This window comes from Phalangium opilio, unplaced genomic scaffold (genome assembly GCF_054372755.1).
Source record: "Phalangium opilio isolate 3A_F unplaced genomic scaffold, DU_Popi_V2 ptg000077l_1, whole genome shotgun sequence".
Classification (NCBI taxonomy): domain Eukaryota; kingdom Metazoa; phylum Arthropoda; class Arachnida; order Opiliones; family Phalangiidae; genus Phalangium; species Phalangium opilio.
The window spans coordinates 7,549,924-7,565,719 of NW_028324185.1; the positions used below are offsets into that span (position 1 = coordinate 7,549,924).

Here is a 15,796-nt window from a genome sequence, read left to right on the forward strand (position 1 = left end):
TTTTAATGGCCTGTAACTGGATCGTAGTGTAAAATAATTGAAAGCCATATTTCATAAGCGTAACTGCAAGTATATTTAGACTTACGAGGTATGTCTGACTGACACTATTTAATTCGAATTTGTCTCTAGGTATAAACTTAAGACGGTTGTTGTTTTCGAAAATGTAATATATCATTCTTCCAAATGAATCGTGGGGTAGCAACCCTGATGGCTTGAAAATAAAATGAAATATTAAACAACTAGTAGAAAAACCCGTTGCGGCTAATTCAACGGGCGCTAGTGTACTGTTTCAGCAATTTTCATGGTTTTGGTTTATACTTTGTCGACGTTATCTGCATCGATGGTGGCTAGATGACGGTAACCTGACTGTCTAAATGTGGAAAAACCTACTCTTATCTAAACTATCACATGATATTTGAAATGCAAGATCCGATTGCCACGTAATTTTATATCCTACTAGTTTTCGCAACTCTGACGGTTCATGTAGCTGGGCAAGTGGGCACATTCGGGAAATTATTAGGGTTTCACCGACACTGGCAATTGAACTTTTTCCTTAAAATACCACCAAGCCCTTCCATGCTTTGCAAATACACAATTTTCGTTGCCAAGGCCCCAAGGGTGGTTATAGAATCGTTGCCAAGGCCCCAAGGGTGGTTATAGAATCCAAAAATTTAATCCGACCTTTTGGTGAAAAATTCAAAATTTTCCCATAGATATAACGTGGAAATATTTTTCAAAATGAGTCAAACTTTAGGAACGTTTTTAAGGAAAATATACGTTCGTTAGTTTTGGGAACGATCTTTTATTAAAGGTACAACTTAAATGTGGTGCCTTTTTATAGTTTCATTAAATACAATTAAGTATAAATATTACTTTTAATTACCTCTCCGAGTGACGTATGTCACGGAGAGGTTCTAATTTCGACGTGTCTGTGTGTGTGTGTGTGTGTCTGTCTGTTGTTACACCCACGTGACCGCGTTCGCAGTTTGCAAATCGGAGCAAACGTGTTCTCAATTTCCGGAAATTTCGAAAATTGTATTACACTTACAGGCTATTAGTCCATTGCCTCTGGTCTTTGTCCATCCCACATGGACACCAGTCTGTACACACTGGCTTCTAATCCCCACCCTCTTGTGGTCTTTGTCCATCCCACATGGACACCAGTCTGTCCACACTGGCTTCTAATCACCACCGTCATCTGCTCTTTGTCCATCCCACATGGACACCAGTCTGTACACCTGGCTTCTAACACCACCATCTTCTGGTCTTTGTTTTTGTCCATCCCACATGGACACCAGTCTGTACACACTGGTTTCTACACACCACCATCTTCTGGTCATTGTTTTTGTCCATCCCACATGGACACCAGTCTGCACACCTGGCTTCTACTCCATCATCATCGTTAAGGTTAAGACATACGCGGCGATCGGCCAGGGTTACGAGAAACGTCCGGCCTCCCTAAGGTGGGGCTTCCACCAAAGGTTCACGCAATTGCGCTGTTCTTATCCATGGCTGCGATTCGAAACCCTTATATACTACCTATTTTAGTAAGGCGAAGCAACCGGCGTATGCTTCATTTCAAACTCCAATATTAGTCAAGTCTCTCAAGAATGTTTAATTGTTCTTTTTTAAAACGATGTAACGTTCAATAAGGCGAATAACTAACGAAGAAAATATTAAATATTAATTATATTCATTTTAATATTTAAGATAATCTTGTTTCTCAATTCAAAATTAATACGGAAAGAGTTAAAAAGCAGTCTATGTTTTTGTCTGTGTGTGTCCGTCCGTTGTTACAGTAGTGCGTTGCGTTAGAAGTTCGTTTTGTTTTGATGTGTAAAGGAATCCTACAGAACCATCATATTCCCTTTATCCTTAATATAAAGTGAATATGTGGAAATATTTTTCGTAATTATGATGCATTTAGTACATTTGTAGCTTTAAAGCTCTATTTCATTTTGATATTCCAAAGATTTTTTTTAATATTATTATTTAAAATGGATGTTTATATATTACTTAAGCTATACTACATCTGTTTATAGCATAATCCTTTCTAAAATCATAGTGAATACAAGCACAACGCTGCTATGTTGGTCAAATGAACTCTTATTTGTTAATAGGCCTAGTGAACCAAAAAGAAAAAGTTTGGGTTTGGTTTTCGTTTCTGTATGCAGAGACATTAACGGTTCAGAGTGAGCCGAAAGTTAAATACACTTTTAAATAATTAGGCTTAGATTTATAATCATGGTGGAAATCTGGGTCGCGTTCAGCAGAGCCTCGCGTTGCTGAACGCGGTCCAGGGATTTTGTTTTTGAATTTTGACGTCACGGTGCTTAGCGCTGAGCTAGCGCGGTCTTCAAAGAAAATAGTCTGCTTTTTTGATAACGTGACGTAAAACGCGTAGTTCTCAGCTTGGCGAAAAAACCATGGAGGAATTAATACAAATAGCTCTATGGGACTATAGCTATTTAATTGGCGTGAAACCAGAATTTTAAGAGATATGTTAGTTTCTAATTTTAATTATAAAAGTTGTTATCTATCTCTATAAATATGTTATCCTACAATTTTTGTTAAGCCTTGGTACCTTGCACGCTTTATTGCGCTAGCGTCATTTATAAAACGCCGATGACCCGTTTTTCCCCCATCGGATGATTTTAATGTGTACAAGTATATCATTATTGGATGTAAAATGTCGTCTGATTTACAGTAAATTTGCTATGCTTTGTATACTGCTTTAATATTTCATAAATTTTAACTTAAGAAACATTTCCATATCTGGGTAAATAAGTTTGTAAGTAGTCGTCTTGACTCGGAGAGGTAATATTTTGGTTTTCCCAACTTGTTTAAAAATCTCTCATTGGATATAATACTGTTGGACCTACGTCGTTTTATCGCGGATTAAGGGACTTTAACCAAGGAAAATGCTAAAGCAATTAGTTCACCTTGAGACTCATTTCTGACCTATGAGAATAAACTGGGGTACAATTTTGTTCGAGTTTCACATTTTTCGTAACTAAAACTTTATTATATTTTAATATGAAATATAAATTTAGGATTTGGCTAATGATTTATAAATTTTTCAACTTAATTCACCGCTTTAGCTAAGCCTCGAAGTTAAAATCGACACTGAGGCGTGCATTAAAGTGATTTGAACGGTTGAACCTATAAGGCGCATCATAATTTTTAGTGGCGATCCTTTATTATAAATGTATGTATCGGTAGTTGTTATACAGGGTGTTTCTGAAAAGTCCATCACAAATTAAGGGGCGTGTTTATGGGACCAAACTGAGCGGAAAGTACCAAAGAACATGGGGTGTACAACATTTTGTTACGGAGATATGGCCTTCCAAACATTCGCCCCTAAAACAAGGAAATATCCAAAAATGAGGAGTAACACTTAAGACCGACTAACCAGCTTGTTTAAAATTACTAGACAATTTCAATAGCCTTTAATCGAACAATTGATTTCTACCTTTACTAATCAGAAGCGTATAAATGAGTAGAAGTATGCCTACGGTGGTAATGTAAAATTAATCCCAAGTGACATGATGTTTCAAGATCTTCCCAGCACCAAGTAAAATGGTTCTGATTGAAGGGACTTTTATTAGCACAGCGTAAACAACGTTATTTTCAGGAATTAGTCCAAATGTCCACGGGCGGCATTACAAAAACGAGGCAGTCTTTCGAATGATACTTGGACATGTTGGAAGATCCCTGGCTTGTTCCTGTTATCTCAAACCGTAAAAAGCTACGCAAATCTTCATCATCACGGACAACACTCTTGTACGTTAGGTATGACCTTGAGAAAACCTAAAAGGACATCTCGAATGTAGTACCCTTAGGTTTAATAAACAGAATGTGGTTCATGCACGATGGTGCACCACCACATTTCAGCATCGCGGTCCGAAAACTTGTCAATAACATTTTCTTCGTGCATTAATCATGGCGTTTTATCTATGACACATGAAACACTTATTGAACGAAACAAATTAAAGTTTGTTCTTTTGTTTGGGACCACCTTTGTGGGCCATTAACGCCGAAACGTGGCTCTGCATTGTAATTGTTCTCTGGGCGAGTTTACTCTGTTGGAAACAAACAACACGCCCCTTAATTGGAGATGGGTTTTTCAAATACATTCGACATGTCCTTTTAGGTTTTCTCAAGGTCATACCTAACGTACAAGAGTGTTGTCCGTGATGATGAAGATTTGCGTAGCTTTTTACGGTTTGAGATAACAGGAACAAGCCAGGGATCTTCCAACATGTCCAAGTATCATTCGAAAGACTGCCTCGTTTTTGTAATGCCGCCCGTGGACATTTGGACTAATTCCTGAAAATAACGTTGTTTACGCTGTGCTAATAAAAGTCCCTTCAATCAGAACCATTTTACTTGGTGCTGGGAAGATCTTGAAACATCATGTCACTTGGGATTAATTTTACATTACCACCGTAGGCATACTTCTACTCATTTATACGCTTCTGATTAGTAAAGGTAGAAATCAATTGTTCGATTAAAGGCTATTGAAATTGTCTAGTAATTTTAAACAAGCTGGTTAGTCGGTCTTAAGTGTTACTCCTCATTTTTGAATATTTCCTTGTTTTAGGGGCGAATGTTTGGAAGGCCATATCTCCGTAACAAAATGTTGTACACCCCATGTTCTTTGGTACTTTCCGCTCAGTTTGGTCCCATAAACACGCCCCTTAATTTGTGATGGACTTTTCAGAAACACCCTGTATAACATCTTTAATCAAGCAATTCAACTTATTTATTGTGGCTTTTTATAACTAATAGATCGTTATCTGAGAAGTCTATTTCTCTTTCTACCCAATTCTCCGTGAGTGAAAAATTAAATGTTGCGAATAGAATTAAAATCTTTAATCAGGATTATCAGTTAATGCTTTATATAAGACCAAACTTACTCCCAAAAAACACGTCGGATTGTGTAACTATTTCATTGTTCGATTATGTTTAACTCAATTTTCATTTAAAACTAATAGTATATGAAATTAAACCCCTCTTGTTGCTCACTAAAGTTTTCTCTATGAGTCACATTATTTAAATTATTATTATTATAATAGTAAGGATTAAGGGTAAACATTTTAGCACTCTTAAGGTAGCGCTACTCACTCTAGTACTCTGCTATGGGTCAGAATGTTAAGGGTAGTGCATCGAGGGGCTACTCACACAAAATTTTCTGTACGTCTTTTAAGGGTTAAGCATATGATACGGGTAATCATTTTATCGCTGTTAAAGGCTTCATATTGGTGGGCGACTCTCTCACGCTTTCCGTTCTTGTCACTTAAGTACGGTACTCTGTGACTACTATTATAAGCGCAGCCCTTGGGTCATCTTGTTTAAATAAACTAAGGGCTTACAATCATGGCTCGAACCTGAAAACTTTCAATATCTGGGACTTCAGTTATTCCATTTCGTTCATTTATCTTTTACGCTTTCTAAACTTTGTCCACAAAAACAGTATTAATTAATATATCTAAGATGGTAAATTGTTAAGGTTTCAAATTACTGAAAATTAACGTAAATAGGAAATTAACGCTCAAGTACTGTACGGTAAAGTTTTTGGGAAACTAGTAACAGTGTCATTTTCAAATGCTCTGGGCGTTCAACAATATTCGTATTTAAAATTTTAATGTTTGTAATCAGGACTTACCATATTTTCATACAGGCTCGTTGCGGTTACGTTATAAACGAGACCGTCCATATTTCTCTGAGACAGAAGTCGAAAAATATCTACGGCGAAAAATAGAGTCGTTTTATAATAATGACAAAGAATTAACAATTACTCTGCTACTTTAGAATTATTTTTGCTTGATTTATTGTTGTTTAAGAATCTGTAACACCATGAATGTTTTAGAAGTGGTTTCGTTGTGTCTGCAGATCCCTTGAAATTAAGGCCGTAAAGAACGTTCTCAAGACCCGTAGCATATAAGCTTTATGTTTAACCCCTAATAGATCATGGTTTTATTAAAATGGTTAGTTTCTCCATATTATTATTATAATAAACCGCGTGGACGTGTTTTTAAATAGCTCGTGTAAGTTTTAATTTGTGTCTCGCGCTTTTTATCTTTTTTGAACCTTTCGCTCCATCGCCAAGGCTTAGCGATTCTACCCTTCAAAACTAGGAACTATTGACCTGGACTTGGACTTGTTCTTCGCACTTTTGCCTCTTCACTAACGCGACTTCACTACAGGTCAGACAGTTCGTTTCGCACTCCTTTTGTTGTCGATTTTTCCTATGGCTCCGTCGAAAGACGACTGCGTCAGGTGTAAACAGAAGTTTTATGGGAAGCAAACTTCTACGAAGTGCGCAAGTGGATGTAACAGAAGGGCACACGGCAAGTGCCTGAGTGGCAATTCGTTTACGTGCACTGACTGTGAAACCACGAAGGTCAAGGGAATTGCAAACACAAGCTCTAGGCCGTCGGCGGATGGTTTATCCCCGGCTACTCTATCTTCCGTAACACTTGACGATGTTCATGAGGCTTTTCACAACCTTCTTAAGGTCGACAGCCTCACAAGAGATCCAGATTCCATCCTGGATCACATTTTACGCAAACTGGACCAAATGCAATACCAATTGGTGAATCTTTCTTCTACGGTCGATGCATTGGAAACTAAACTTGCGATTGCTGAGCGAGAGAAGGAGACGCGGCGTCGGGAAAACTCCGAATTACTCACGGCACTTTCTTCCTCTGGACCGTCTTGCAACGTTACTAATGGCAAACCCACTGATTCACGGAGCGAGCCCAGTTACCGACGCTACCTATTCCGTGTTCATTTGCTGCGATGGCTAGCCGCAATGGTCCGCTGCTTCAACCACCACGCCAGACTCAACAGACCCGACCTATGCAGGCTGTGAAAAAGGGATCGGCCACGGCTTCACGGTTGAAAATTGCGACTCGTGGCCCTAAACCGGCGCCTAGGGCTTTATTTGTAAGCTAATTGGATGAATCACTGCTTTCTGGAGATTTTCAGGCTGCTCTCGTGGAAGATCACGGGATAATATCGGCTCAGTGTATCCGTTTGCGACCAAAAAATCCTAAGGCGCGGCACTAATCCTTTTACGTGACGTGTACTGATCCGAAGGAGTTTGATGCCCTCGATGTCACTAATATCTGGCCTGCTGACTGCATCATTGCGAACTTTATTGGGGTTCCACGTGATAATCACAAACACGAGTCGGAATTGCTAAAGGACAGTCCCTCAACCACTTCTGACTAATGACAGTACAGCTAACAATAGGATACCAGAATGTAAGAGGATTAAGAACTAAATCTCAGGAATTTTTGGACAATGTCATAGGGCAGGATTTAGATATTATTTGTATAACTGAAACTTGGTTTGGGGATGTGCAATTCAACACTGATTACTTTCCTAATTCGTATGTAATATATAGAGCAGATCGTCCCGATCCTAATTTTCGGAATGTCCGAGGGGGAGGGGCTCTGATTGCAGTGAAAAGAATCTTGAAATCTTTTCGCCGTAGTGACCTAGAGCCTACTGCAGAGTGTGTCTTTGTCGAAGTTCAAACAAGCGACAACCGTTCGTTGTTAATATTTAATGGTTATTTTCGTCCATCCAACGACGATGGGCAGTACAAAAATTTTAGCGACTGCTTGATACCAAAATTACAGGGCAACGACCACGATCTTATGCTGTTGGGTGACTTCAATCTCCCAAACGTTGACTGGGAAACCTACGGCACTCAGGGCTGCTCCTCCATCACGAAAACTAAAGCGCTCCACGTTTTTGAAATTTGTTATAGCCTTAACTTAAATAAAATTAATGCTAGACCAGTTGATGCTAACCTGTTGGATCTATGCTTAACAAATATTAATGGATTATCTATTGTCCCTTTATCCAATCCCTTTGTTAAAATTGACAAATTTCACCCCCCATTTCAAATCACTTACACGGTAGTTACCTCTTCACTGAAGACCACTATACCACCCCGCTTTCAATACCATAAAGGCGATTATGACCTATTATACTCTATAGTCCGCGATACTGACTGGAATCCTGTTCTATCTTCACGGGAGCTTGACTTCTGTGTAGCACAGCTGGCCAAAAATGTACAACTCGCCATGCAAATGGCTATACCGATTAGTTCTTCTCGCACTCACAATAAATTCCCGATTTGGTACTCTCGCGAACTGCAAGTAGCAATAGGCAGGAAAAAATACTATTACAGGAAAAAATGTCGGTCGGGCGCGTTGGATGACTTTGTTGAATTCAAACGACTAAGGGCTGTAGTTAAGAGATTGACGGTTAGGGACCGCAATGCAGAAACTAGTCGAATTTGCTTGGAGGCTAGAAGTCATCCCAAAACGTTTTGGCGTTATGTTAATGGCAACATTCGGGCAACTTCAGAACCTATTACCCTCAAGGTTGATGCTACCATTATTACGGAGCCTGAAAAATTAGCCGCAGAATTCGGTTCACACTTCTCTAGCATCTCCGTTGACTCTACAAGGCCGGATAATATTTCCTCGATTGAGAGCCACAATCTCCTCACTGGCCTTTACACCGACCAAAAGATATTGTCCACCGACATCTTTGGAGCTATTAAGGCTCTGCCGCTTAAATTCTCCACTGGCGTCGATGAGATCCCGGCCTTTATTGTAAAAGGCTGCGCGACGATTCTGCTACCCGTACTTACTCACATCTTCAATCTCTCTCTCTCGAGCTCAGGCAATTTCCAGCTCAATGGTAAAGGGCAATAATAGTCCCCATATACAAAAGTGGTTCAGCTCATGACGTGAAAAACTACAGGCCGATTTCCCTTTTGTGTGTCTTTGCCAAAGTCTTTGACAGAGTCATGCATACGCACTTGCAACGGTGTTCAAAATGTTCCCTTATGACTGCCAGCACGGTTTTCAACAGGGTAGGAGCATAGATTCCAATCTTATAGCTTTCCTAGATTATGTGGCACCAGAGGTGGAAAGCCGTGGTCAGGTAGACGTTAAAGGGTATGGGAATTTACAATTTCATATCATATTTTAGCACGAAAGTGGTATTATATTACACTTTCAAGTCTCTACTTTCAAAATATAAAATTTTTAATATAATTGAACCAAAGTTTCTATTTTTAAAATCCATTGGAAAATCACGAAAACTCAGCTTCGATATATAAATTATTTTGTCTTGTCAGCTTGTTCGGTTGGTTTATGACATCACACGGGCAAACCTATACAAGCGAGCGCGAGCGCGAGCTATACCCGTCTCGTGCTCTGTCTATGCTTTGATAGCGGAGAGAGTGGCACCATCTCGCGTGCGTGACGTCAAAAACAAGAAAACGTTGTAGCCTTTCTTAAAAACTTTTAAAAAGTGGATTTTAAATAATTTCATATGAAGCATTTTCAAATGCATATTGCCAAATAACTAGAAATCGGAGAATTAAAAGCTTGATATTTCTGAATTCACAGTAATTAATTCTATCTTTTGCTATATAAATCAGAGGTTTTTCAAACGAAGCTTCTCATACCCTTTAAATACCTCGATCTGGCCAAGGCATTCGACCGAGTTTCCCATAAACTATTACTTTCTAAATTGCGTGGCCTTGGCGTGGATGGTGCGGTCTTGGGGTGGATAGGTGACTACCTCTCAAATCGGGTAAACATTATCAAATTCAATGGTACTAATACTAAAGCGACCAATGCAATTACATGTGGGGTCCCGCAGGGATCTTCCCTCGGCCCACCATTTTTTAATATGTATGCCTATGATTTACAATTTGCTACAAAGTACACTAAATTATTTCAATTTGCGGACGATATAAAAGTGTGTAAAATTATCAACTCTACTGACGATAGCGAAATGCTCCAACGAGACTTGGATGCGATCACTTTATGGTGCAATAAGAACAATATTCCCATCAATCCAGCAAAATCGGTACATGTGAGCTTCACAAGACGAGTTTGCCGCGAGGTGCTCACTAGGTACAAGTTAAATAACATAATTGTCCCACAAAAACCAGTAGTCAAGGACCTTGGAGTGACATTCGATAGACAATTATATTTTCGTGACCATATCCATCTTACAGTCAGTCGCACCCGTCGAACATTAGCAGCTATACTGAAACTCTCTCGCAAACTTCGCTCCCTGTCCCACTTCAGGCTGCTGTACCTTATCCATCTTACAGTCAGTCGCACCCGTCGAACATTAGCAGCTATACTGAAACTCTCTCGCAAACTTCGCTCCCTGTCCCACTTCAGGCTGCTGTACCTTAGTTTAGTTCGCTCACGCGTTCTTTACGGGTGCTTAACATGGAGTGGGTGCACTAAATATCTCCTGGACAAAATGGAGGGTGTCCAAAGAAAATTCATACAGTATTGCCACATATTCTTTTTACGGAACCATGAATACGACTATAGTGCACTGTTAGAGACGATAAAATTAAAACCTTTGCATTACCAATGGCAGATTGTAGATGTGAAATTTGTCCATAAATTACTATACGGTAATTTTCATTCCCCTACTTTATTGGCCCAACTAGCCTTCTTTGTGCCTACCACTCAAAGATGGCCAGCTACCTTTTATCCATCCCGAAACAGAATGAATCCAATCTTACGCATGCAAAAAACATGCAATAATTTCCAGGACAAATTTGACATCTTCTCGATCAAGCAAAAAGAGACAAAATAATTCACATATTGCATATTATTGAAACTATTACTAATTAAACCGGGACTAGACATAGTGTAAGCGACCAGGAATGATAATTAAAAAAAAACTTGATAAAGATTGCACATCCCGACAACTGTGTATATTCTTGTGAGCTGTAATAATAGCTTTTTTTATACACAATAAACAATCATATCATTTCATTTCATTTCTTAGAAAAAAATCAAATAAATTAACTGTGTGTGCCTATTGGACCGAATGAAATTTGTTATTTTATCTAGAATATATTTAATTCTCCAGCCAAAGGCGGGTTTTGGTTGTTTGGGAATGTTTTTGAAGTGAGCATGTCTTATTAGAGTGTAAAGTTTCCAATTTAGAAGCCCAGATTCTAACTCCAGCGGAGGTTAAAGTGGCTTTCGAAATATTGTTTTGTGCTAATTTAGACTAGATTGGGCTTAATATCGGTTGACTGTCATTTAGACCAAATTTAAATTAATATAAATGTATGGGATACGTGGCTTCCCAAATAATTTGAAACCTTTTTGCAAAATATTCTTGGTTAAGTTATTTTATTGAATTACTGAACGAGAAATAATTATGTCAACGTGCCTTCAGGTAGACCTATATAATAATCTGGTGCCACTTTTTCCAAAATATTGACCCTAATAATTAGTTACCCCAATAATTAGCTTGAATTTTTATTTATTAATTTCTCTTGAATAACCGTGAAGAACTTCTGGTGGACAAATAACTATTAATTAATATTTCTGAACTTTTCAGAAAAACAACGGCTCCTTGTGTATAGTTAGTCAGGCAAAACTGTTATGTCATGTTAATAGATATATTTCAACCTATCAAAAATATTTTAAAAATTATCACTTTATTAAAAAAACATGTTTATATGGTATAAGTAGCAACGGTATTGAGTAGAGAGAGCGATGTCTATTTTTTCGAAAGCGGCGGCCACGCATCTGTGTTATATTAGCTTCAACTAAATGGGGAATGGTTCCTGTTTAATGGGAAATGCGTGCGGTCGAATGGTATTCGGTCGAATGGAATCATTTTATGTGAGCGACGACAAAGTCTCTACATAGACCTAAAACGCAACAATTCGACGCCCGCTATGCACGTGTGAAATTTCGAGTGCTTTTAAGAAACCGAAATGAAACCCTTATAGTATACGTCGAACCACCAGACAAATGCGTCGGAAGACTTCAATATATCTCCCCTAGATGCTTGTGTAAAGATTAAAAAATTATTTATTCTTTGTCGACTTAGGCCATATTTCGCTACCGTTACCAATGCTTGGTTCCTTTAATCACTAGGGTTTAGTTTGGAGTTCTGAATTATCTTTTGTAAAGAAGAATTGTCCTTATTATCTCTTGTGTGAAACAAACAGCAATAGCTTTTTTCGCGATCTTTGAAAACAATTTCTTACTTTTTTTACTATTTCTATACTTTTCGTTTCAAGCAGCGTGACTTCGCACATGTTAAACTGAATTTATTTCTCAACTACCAGTAAATGAGCCCAAAATTTCAAAAAATATTGATAACTTACTTTATCGGAACAGAAACCAGGAGATATTATTTTATAAATGTCTTCTCCGATGATAGGCCAAAACTAGATGTGTCTGTAGTTGGTGTTACAAAAAGATCGATTCTGTACCCTACCCAACCTTGAGTACACAGAACTATTTTAACATCTATGAAACGTTTACATACCATATCTCTCCACTAACATTTCCATTTTACTTCGGCATACTAGCCCTGTGATCGAGCAAGCACGTAACCGTTTAGGCGTTAAATTTTCCCACTTGTTTGTGTTTTATAATGATAAGCAGCCTTTCGACAATTGCAATGCTCTTCAGTTAAAGGAAAGTTGATGCTTACGTTAGTTTCTTTATAAACATATAAAATAATGTTTAAAAATGGCGCCATGTAATTATCGACAATATTTAAGATGGTACGAGCAATTGACTAATAGCAAAGACTACGCGTTAGCCTTCTCAATGATGAAGACGTAAGAGTGCCATAAAATTCTATTGGCCAAGTCTGCCAGATAGAAAGTTATGTATTACATATCATATTGAATATAATAACACTATATTTAGCTTCGCATAGAGGTTTAAAACGTATTATGTTTTAAGTGCTCGTATCAAAGTTATTGAGAACTATTCCTTTTAAATTTTCATGTCATAGTTATTATAGAAATGTTTGATAACGCAAAGTTTTAGTACGGGAATGACAGCGTATTTGTATTTATTTTAGAACATATTGCTTTCCGTGTTTATTTAAGGTTTGCTTAGCGAGTTTATGATGAGCCATTTTCAAAAGTACAGAATAGTGACTATTAAGTTCCAAAGATATTTGAGGTCCCATTTCTTCCTGTTGTTTTTCAGAGGGCACGGGCATTCAAGACATGATTTGATCTATTTCTTTACTTTTGGACTTTTCGTTGAATCGAAAGCTAAATGGGATTTTAAATCTTTTTCGGAATTTATTTTTTAAGATATGTATTTAATTCTCAAATTTTTTGGCTTTAATTGGTAATTGATAAACGCAAAATTCAATAGTTTTAAAAAACAAAATTCTCGGATTTCTATCTTTAATATGTTTACGTATTTTTTATTTATTTTCTTGTGATTTTTCAAAATTCGAAAAAGAGTAAAATATATCTAAATCAGGACTTGAATGCGGTATACGGACTAAATACCCCCAGGAAAAAAGACCCCCGGTCATAATCCCTCATTTTTGAAAACGTACAAAATCCCCCCTCTCTCATGACAAAATCCCAAGGTCATTTTACACCATCCGAGGAAAGGGTACAAAATCCCGCCACGCTCTAGACAAAATTCTCCGGTCATAATCCCGACAGTATATAATAAAAAGGTTGTAAAAATACAATATCAAAGTTATCTAAAACAGTGGAGGTCTCAGCGACCTGGTGGCATAGTGGGTAAGGCGTTGAACAGCGATGCTAAGGATGGTGGGTTCGATTTCCCTAAGGTATATATTATTAAAATTAAATTGGATTTATTTCTAATTAATTCCCTGACTTTCAATCAGTTCTAGGGCAAAAATTAGTTTACGTAAAAGCTATTAGCGTAAATGTGGTAAACATTTGAAAATACGAAACAATTTTTGCTTTGGAATTGTTAATTGGTGATGTCAATGACATTCATTATTTACGGTCAGTTTGTCTGTTTGTCAATATTTTAATTTTATTAGGGTTGGGTTGGATTTGGTTTGGTTTGTTTAAATTAGGTTGTGTTTGGTTTGGTTAAATTAGGTTGTGTTTGGTTTGGTAAGGCTAGGTTCGGTTAAGAAAGGGTTGATTAGGTAAGGTTAGGTTAGTTTTGGCTAGGTTACGTTCGGTTAAGTTAGGTTGAGTCAAGTTCGGTTAGGTTAGGTTCGGTTAGGTTTGAATAGGTTAGGTTTGGTTTGAATAGGTTAGGTTTGGTTTGAATAGGTTAGATTGGAATATGTTAGGTTAGGTTAGTTTGTATTAGGTTAGGCTAGGTTGGAATAGGTTAGGTTAGTTTGGAATAGGTTAGGCTAGGTTGGAATAGGTTAGGTTGCATTAGGTTAGGTTAGAGTTTGGTTAGTAATTTTTTTCAGATAACTTTAAAATGTTACCGCCTTTTCCAAAATATTGTTGTTTATCTTCATTGACTTCCCAAAATAATATGCCTTTTCGAAAAAATTACATTTTATATTTACTTCCGATATAACATTACTTCTTTTTGCATACTATTGTTCATTATTTTATATACTTAATATGATAGAGATTTCCCTCCCTATCAATCACACTTTGTTGGGAATTTTTCCTTGACATCCATTCGGGGGGAAATTGTCCAGGGGTTTTGTCACCAACGTGAGGTGATTATGACCGGGAGATTGTGTCCTACATTCCTTGAATTCCCATGCTCTCACAAAAATTTAAAACTTTCTACCACAAATTTATACATTTTACCTAACGACTTTAGGTCAATGGAGTTTAAGACTCTTTCTTTTATTAAAAGCCAACTACTTATTTCAAACGTCAAATACAAAGTGTTGACAATTCAGGGTTGATTAATAGCTCTTTTCGGAACATTTTAAATTTGACTGTACTTTTAATAATGTCTGCATGGTTTCCAAATGTAATCAACTAATTGTTGAGGTATAAAGTACACTCTCTTCGTTTCTTCCAGCTGTCTTGCATTGAGAAGCATTAAAGTGTCTATCCAAAAAAGCCACAAATCTATCTGCATTCCAAACTCCTGCATTTAAATATTGCGTTTAATATCCCTTCAATTTTCAATATATCCAAAAATCTATTCTAACCATTCTTCTTCGGATATGTCGTATATGGCATTAACCTTTAAACAAACTTTCAAATCAGTTGGATGGTCTGTGGTATAATTAAAGCTCAGATTAATTTCTTGTAGATTATATAAAATAGTTCACATACCGGGCAAAGTATAATTTAAATTATAAACGCACGTATCAGGCATAAGTAATTTCCAGTCAAGATTTTTCGCGGCGAGATTAAATAGGTCGTGAGATCTTAAATAGCAATGTGTAAACTGCATGTAGTGTGCAATAAAACTTAGGTGCCAATGTGCGGTACTTACGCAAAATGCAAGGATATTACAAAGCATACTAAGAGCCGACGAATCATAATTATATGGAAAATTTCACCTGGTAGACTGGTAGAGAAACACAAATTTCACACCGGCTATAGCTAAGGAATTCGACAATTCTATAGTTAGAAATACGCGAAAGGAATAAATTTTTAAATTTCTTATACCTCCTGAATACAGCTATACAACTTCAAATCACGCTTGGTTAGTACTGAAATTCGCAGTAAAATGTGACATCTAGTTTTGCCAAGCGTATTCGTACAGTTTAAGTAAATCAATTTTCACGTGATCTAAGCTCATTAAAGGGATGGCGAAGTGGAAAATAAAGTGATTTTTTTATCAACTCTTCTACTAATTATAAGACCAATCTGCATAGTGAAACATCCTAGAAATAGCACAGAATTCTTTTAAAAATTCAATTAGTTTGAAATTTAATGGACTATTTGAAATGTGTGCCTATGACCAATCGTGTTACGCCCCGCCTTTTTATTAACAAAATGCTCGTGGCACACTCCGTGTCGGATGAAATT

General features: G+C 37.3%; 1 protein-coding gene across 1 annotated transcript; it reads left to right on the forward strand.

Moving 5' to 3' along the window:
* Positions 1-7,238: 7,238 nt before the first annotated feature.
* On the forward strand, positions 7,239-8,741 carry LOC149657520 (uncharacterized). The gene has a single exon (XM_089844679.1). The coding sequence runs from the start codon at positions 7,239-7,241 to the stop codon at positions 8,739-8,741; it is 1,503 nt and encodes a 500-aa protein (XP_089700805.1).
* Positions 8,742-15,796: the final 7,055 nt, after the last annotated feature.

Bases quoted from the DNA above. Each gene is read 5' to 3' on its own strand.
- LOC149657520 (XM_089844679.1), top strand. From the start codon at position 7,239: ATGACAGTACAGCTAACAATAGGATACCAGAATGTAAGAGGATTAAGA.